This window comes from Poecilia mexicana, unplaced genomic scaffold (genome assembly GCF_051168715.1).
Source record: "Poecilia mexicana isolate PSO_F unplaced genomic scaffold, ASM5116871v1 scaffold_5, whole genome shotgun sequence".
Taxonomy (NCBI): domain Eukaryota; kingdom Metazoa; phylum Chordata; class Actinopteri; order Cyprinodontiformes; family Poeciliidae; genus Poecilia; species Poecilia mexicana.
Genome location: NW_028263374.1, coordinates 25631298 through 25638676, shown reverse-complemented (window position 1 = coordinate 25638676; position 7379 = coordinate 25631298). Strand labels below are relative to the sequence as shown.

General features: G+C 40.0%; 1 protein-coding gene across 1 annotated transcript in view; it reads right to left on the bottom strand.

Annotated features, from left to right (window-relative positions):
- Positions 1-7379, bottom strand: part of phc2b (polyhomeotic homolog 2b (Drosophila)) — a 33197-nt gene continuing 25818 nt past the window's right edge. The window contains exons 11-16 of the mRNA XM_088005797.1: positions 5828-6039; positions 3900-4029; positions 3252-3354; positions 2363-2477; positions 1553-1880; positions 1-1468 (exon numbers count right to left, since the gene is read on the bottom strand). Of these exons, the coding sequence (XP_087861923.1) occupies positions 1314-1468; positions 1553-1880; positions 2363-2477; positions 3252-3354; positions 3900-4029; positions 5828-6039 (1043 nt within the window). The 3' untranslated portion in view covers positions 1-1313. The remainder of the gene's footprint in view (positions 1469-1552; positions 1881-2362; positions 2478-3251; positions 3355-3899; positions 4030-5827; positions 6040-7379) is intronic.

Here is a 7379-nt window from a genome sequence, read left to right as displayed (position 1 = left end):
TCTTCTGCAAATTATTTATAACTGCAAAATGTGTAACAAACTGTTTTCATAAATACAGGCATTTGACGAAGAATGATCTAAAAAAGTTCACTTTCTATCACACAAACAAATAGTTTTTTATTAAAAAAAATAGACAAACTGAAGGGAGTCCAACACCAATGGTATTTTTATAAATTTGCATATATCAAAATATTAACCAGAATTAAATTTCTCTTTTAAAATAAAATGATAACTTATAGAAAGAACAGTTCCAAACTTTTCTTCAAATAAGCTGCTATACATGGACAAACTTGCATTGTTTAACAATTGCGCACCACACCACATTGTGTAAAGAGGTCAGAAAAATAAAATAAGCGCTAAAAGTTGGGTTGAGTCGAGAGAGCAGCAAACCCATTTTGTTCCTTGTATAAATTAGTGTCTTTTCAACCTGAGTCAGAAAATCAATGCAATATTTTAGTTAATTATTCTGAAAAAGTAGATAATTTGCAAGTAGTTTAAATCTACAGAAAAAACTAGTGACTGAAAAGAAAGCTGACACAAAAGAGGCTCCTTAAATCATTTTCTCTGCATTCAGTCGAGCTTTGCTCGTTGATAGCTGTGGGGGGTCTTATTGTTAGGAAAGGCAGAAAGGAGCCACTGCCGAATAAAAACGCCAATTATTGACTGCAATCTTCTGTTCTCAGACTCTCAGCCGTCTCTTCCTTTCACTCACACCACCAAAACTGTACAAAGACATGAACAACAATATAATAAATTCAGACATCACTCGTGCTCATCACAATGCCTCAAACGAGTGCAGATTGTGCTGCAGTGTGAGCAAATCCAGACAAAGCACAACTCGCTCTCGCAGCTCAGGTTTCTTTTGTAAACTGGGTTTCTTTCTCAGACTTAATCTGGTGGAGCAAAATCATAATTTAGCAAAGAAAGGAGAAGCTAAACGATGGTAATGTAAGGCTGATAAATGTTTTTTTGACCAACACTCTTTAGCTCCCTGATGGCACATTAGAAGTGCTAAGCATGTTTTTGGGAGGGAGAACAAGCAAAACATGACTATAATCCACAAAATCTTTCAAAAAAAGAAAGAAAAAGACGAAGCACAGGATGACCCAGTGTGGTGGATATGTGTACTTTCTTTCTGTATTCACACCTGCACAGACATGGAGAAATAACTCATGTTATTACATAAGAACTGGATGTTTAAAGTTTTTCTGCTGGCGGATGGAGCAGTCCAGTAGTGCTGAGAAGGCTGTGTCACAGTGCAACCAGTGCTCTGTGCTGCTAGTGCTTTGAGCTCAATTCGCACACATTTTCTGTTAGGAGTCTTTCAGCATGTTAATGCGTGCAAAGATTTTGAGTGCAGGTCCCAGCTTAATGTTCATAGTGCTCATCAGGTGGTCCTCCTTCAACAGGAGCAACGCCTGTCCGTCAATCTCCTGAGAGCGAAACTCGTCGGCGATCTCCTGACAACCTGTCCGGGCAGCAGAGAAACGCATTAAAAACACGATTCCAGGACGCAGGAGTTCATGAATCTCCCTGCTTTAGCACTACCAACCTGGCAGAGAACGGATGAACTCGTAAACCTCTTCCACGTTCCACTTGGCAGGGTCGTTGGGTAAAAAGCGCTCGTTGAGTAAGGCGGCGTCTCTCCCGGTGCAGGCCTCTGGCTCTGAGGTCCTGCTCGGTTGCCGGTGGACGGGGACTTGGGCCGAGGCTGGAGCAGGAGCGCGAGGTCCAGAGCTGGCCGCCGACAGGGGAGACGGCGGCCCTTCGTAGCTGGACATGTCTGAACATGGGCTGGACTCCTCCTGACTGGGTTGAGAGGCGTGTGGCGAGGAAATAGAGCCTCCCTGGGTCTGCTGTGGTCGTGGCGGAGACATTTTCTGAGAAGGAAAAATATTCATCAAGTGATGTAGTTCACTGAGAAAACTAAACTAAGCAGGAGTAAAACCTATAGCACAACTGCTAAAAAATTCTTGGATTGATAACTGCCTCAAAGATTTAGGTGTTCTTTGACTAGCTACATGAGGCATAAGTTCTGTCAAATAAACATTTTAGGCAAGTTCTAAACACTGTGCTTGATATTCCCACTGAATTTCAGCAGTAATACACAGAGGTTCTGGGTCCACTCAGTTCTTTATTCTCTATTTATAAGATGTGAAGTGACCAGAAAATCCCAGACTGATCACCAACAAAGGTCACTTTAGATTAAAAAGCAGTTAATGACCCATTAAGACAGAGGCAGACAATCAGTTCATCCAAAGTTTATAAAATTAAAGGTGCAAAAAGTAAAAGGGTATAAAGCATGTTGTGAAGTAGTTCTAAAGGTTTTATGAGGGAAAAATGCACTTATGAGTCTTTTTACCTGCTTCTTAGCTTCTATACTAGAGCGGCCATGAGGTCGTTTACGCCAGCGATTTGTTGTTTTGTTCTTCTCTGGCCGGAAAAGTCCAACCCGTTTTGTGCAGCCCACGTTGTACCTGTTCAAAAAGAGACTCCACTTAATAAATATGTCCTAATACAAAGCTGAATAGATTTATAGTTGGCATACACTGCATAAAAGAAAAAAATAAATACATTTCTCTGTCTGACTAAACCTTCCTTTCTTGTTTCAGGTTAGCTAAGATCATCAAGTTTATGTCAATTTGTCAAATATCAGAATTTTTTTAAACACTCATGCACATCTGACCTTTACTAATAGGGTGAAACCCTTTTAAGTCATGTTTTTATTACATTGTGTACATAGATTCTTTATACCCAACAATGAACTGCATGGCTCTAACACAGAATGGTGGGTTGAAGTCATGGCAACAATATTATGCCCCTGAAAAGCCTCATAATGTAGTCCAGAACCAGTAACCACTGTGGTTACAGGTTTGCATGTTCTGGAGCGTCACAATTCACTTACTGATGCTTTGATTTATTGTTATTTTTCCATAATGTCAAACAAGTAAGCGGATGTACCTTAAAATACATCTACAGCTGTGCCTTGATATAAGTTTGATCAGAACCTTGATGCCATGACAACACCATCAGGAGATTTCTCATTTTATTTAAAGAGACAGTTCACTTATTGTACCATCACCATCAGATTTCATGGAAATTTAAAAAAAATCCAGTTTTTTCTCAGATGTTATGTCAGACAGTGTTAATAAAAATGTTTTGCATATTTTATGCTATGCATAAATATCTGTCAAAATATTTTTTAGAGTTTATACATCAATGAAGATTTAGCAAATATTTAGCTAACTTACCTCTTTGCACAAACCACAGAGCAGAACCTTTTTGAACCCTTGAAAGTGTATGCAAAGTCCACCCAGCCACAGTACTCGCAGGTCAGCTTGGGTTCTTCTTTTTCTGTGCGGAAATATGCAGCATAAGTAAAACTACCAGTTGTCAATTAACAGATTTACACTTTAAAAATTGATGCCTGGATTCTAACATCAAAATAATATTGAAAAGTATAGTTTTTGAGTTCAACTACCTAATATTTGAATTCCTTTTGAGTTTACAACAAACTGTTTACAAAAAAAAAAAAAACTGAGTAACGAGCAAACATGAAATCGGATGCAACATCCTCTGGTGAGAGGACGTCGTATTATTCGGCATGTTGCTTCAGATTGGCTGGGAGCCACATGCAGGGTAATTGGGTTGGTGAGGAGATGCATATGCATGAAATCAGGCAGGTAGAAGAGCCTTCGTTCTATTTATGACACGGCAGCAAGCAGCAGGTGAACCGAACTGTCACCATTGTGAGCCTGATTTCACAAATTTCACGCCTTTCTTGAAGATGTACGCAGGAAACGTGGGAACAGAGAGTGGGATAATCCACTGCTGTAACAGGATGAACCAACACAAATAAAAGTAGACAAACTGTTCAGCTTTAATCTGTTTGGTCTCACCTGGCTGGTTCATGTCCTCGGGCTCCGAGTCAGTGTTCGCTGCATTGCTGACGGGAGTTCTGTCGGGGTCTGAGGACAGCTGATGATCCAGTTTCTTTGGGCTGTCGATGAGAATTGGCAGACGCTCCACCTGGAGTCAGAATTAAAACCTTTACAAAACGGAGCAACATGAAGAAGTGCATTTTTCAGGAATGAAACACAGAAACAGAGATCAGTAAAACCTGGTGACTGCTGAGTATTTGACAATGGTACCACTATGCTTAGTCGACCACAAAACTCATCTGACCTTACACTTCAAGCAGAAACTATGGAGTACTGTCAAGAGAAACTGAGATACACTTGACTTCCTCACAGATTGCCTCTATGCCACACTGTATTATGAAGTTACCATTGCAAAATGAGTCATGATTAATCAAATTCAATTCAAAAATACTTTATTGATCCAAAAGGAAAATGAAATATTATCATAAAGAGTTAGTTTGGAAATTGATGCTGCAGGCAGGAAAGGGCTCCAGGAGCAGCAAGTGTTGCACTGGATCTGAATAAGTGTTTGACTGAAGACTGTTGCTGTATAACGGCTTCATGATGGCCATGACATGCCAACAGCTCAGTTTTCAGGTATTCCACAGTGGCATGTTGTGGATGATGCAATCCCTTATTAGTAAGCACTGCTAATCCATGTCATTTGCTGTTGCCTCTGTCTCGCTGCCCAGCCCTTTTAACCATACAGTCAGAGTTTGGGATATGATCTTTGCTCATCATAATCAATGGAAGAGATGTTCTGAACTGGTCCTGCTCTGCATTCATAAAGTCTCCTGTTCATAGTCCAGGTTTAGAGCTTCTGATATGCTAATTAGTTGGTTCCAGTTGTAAAAACAATGCCTTCTTCTCACAGTGATGCATCATAGCAACCGTCCAAAGGTTAAAAAATAAGGGCACAAATATAGCCGCACAGCGGCAAAACAGAACTAAGATAGAACTAGATGCAGCCACCATGTGCAATTCAGTATATGCGATCAATAAAGTACTGGCTGATGGTGTATATTATGTATTGCAGATTGTTTGCAATTGGCTGATATATCTGGATTAAAACCACTTTTTCAAATCAGTTTGATTCAAGTTTCTTATTTTCTGATTAACTGAATTCTGGGTTTGATAACCTAAAATGAACATACATAAATGCATGAAAAATAACACTAGAAAGCATATGTTCTAACTTCAGTTTTTTAATCAAAGTACTAAAATAAAATAACTTTTCAATTATATTCCAACTTATTAAAATTCACCTGTTGTCTTATCAACAAAGTTAAAGCAGATCATGCAGTGACTTTCATCCTGATGCTCAAAGCAGCATGTACAGTTTATTTCTATCAATGTACAAGCTGAGAGTTTCAATATTTTAACATTTTTGTTTTAATAAGTTATTTTTAGCATTTTAGCACACGTGGGTCAAAAATATATTGACAGAGGCATTTACACTCACTGTCCAGAAGGAGGCAGACAATGTAAAGACTTTGAATCATTGTCCAATAGAATTTACACTTTTTAAATTAAAAAAAAATGTTCACTATGCAATAATGTTACACATACAGAGATATTTGACAAATCTAAAGACAAAGCATAAACTTTAAAGTACATGTGACAGATTAGGGGCGATTTTTTTAAAATCTTAGTAGGAAGTAAACAGTGCAGGCAGTTAAGCTTGTACACCTCCATCCATCTGTATTCTGCCACCAACACAGGCCCTCATCTCCCTTTAATTAAAGACTGATCCAAGCCGCCACTGTGAGCTGTCACTACAAGCACCAACAGAGGGTTTGTGTTCGCCTGCTGACAGCTCCCTGCAGGCATGTACACTGGAGAACGTGCCGGCTCTTGGTTGTTTACCGTGTTTCTCTGCCAGTAAATCTGAGGTCGGGGGCACTTACACACACAGGGAACGGCTCGGCTCCCTCCTGGATGACGAAGCCTTCGATGACATGCGTGAGAACCTGGGGCTTGACTATGGCCTGCGGCGGTTTGTTCTCTCCATTTTGCGGCGTGCTGCCCGTCACAGTGGGCGCCTCGCTCTCATTTCCAGAGGTCATGGCCGGAGGTGGGGTCCCAGGTGTTGTAACTGGCCTCTTGGCTGAGCCCCCTCCTGACCGGGAAAAGGACACATTTCATGTTTTAAGTGAAACAGCAGAGAAATGTTTGTGTTTTAAATTGGATTAGAGACTTGGGGATTAAAAAAAATGTCAGAATGGTTTCAGAAATGTTAAAAAGCACCAGAGCACATATAAGTGGGTTTGGTATGATACCACTGAAACACATTTGATATGTCATCTAGGAATGAAAGTTGTTATATAGCTTATATATCAATTATATCTCAGCATTAAATCAATTATTGAGCATAAGTACCAAATATATTCCCTAGAAGACTTGCACTGTAATATTTCTTAAAAGTTTAAGTTTTCTCCTTTAATAAAGATCACGGATGTTTATAAGTTTTCATTAAGCAATTTAATACAATTCCGGATATGATCGAAATAAGTGCTCTTGCTTACGGAGGTAAAACCTTCAGATTTGTTTAAACCGCAGGATAATCTGATATTAATGTGAATGACGTCATCTTGTTGTTACTGACTTTACAAACAAGCATCGGCATTGCATTGTGTATTAGCATGACCGTCAGATCCACCTGCTTGCTCATTAAAACATCGCTTCCGGCGGTCAAAAGTGAACTTTTACCATGTTTAACAATTCAATGAACAATAAGCACGCAGCTATCTCCATCCAACCATTTGAGTCGTGCTGATAAAAGCTGTTTATCGGATAAAAAAGCCACACAAGCGAAAGTAAACATCAAGATCCCGTCACCCTACAGTCACCCGCGCTGAATGAGAGCTTTCTTACCGCGCAACTTCCGCGCTGTTCAGACGGAAAACATGTGCCGTGTTGTGTGTTTTGTTGTTCTAATGATCCGACTCAGAGCAACACACGGGGCAGCTGCACAGACCGAGAGCGACTTAAAGCTGCAGCGGCGCTTCTTCACACCCCGCTAATGAAAAGTCTGAAAGCAGGACCCGCCTCCGCCGTTTCCTCCCACAGCTCCTCCAGCTCAAGCTGCAGAGATCAACACTTTTCCACCGGGAAGCACCGAGCAAACAGCCTTCACTTCCAGACTAAACAACTGAAAATATTTTTTTCGACTCCGAGTCTCCAGTGAGCAGGGCCGTAAATAGGGCTTTAAAGTTTATGAGCCCCCTGCTCCAAACTCCCCACCCCACTAAATAACACCATTGTCTTCACTTCTTGAGAAGGAGTGAAGGATACATTTCCCTGATGAAAAAATGTCACTGCTTGAGTGCTGAATCACTGACAAATCCAAGTAATTTTAAATATATTTAATAATGAACTCTAACTATGTTTTAGATCAAGCTTCAGTAACTTAACTCATTAAAAATTAATAAAATAAAACATCATACTGACAACTGAAAA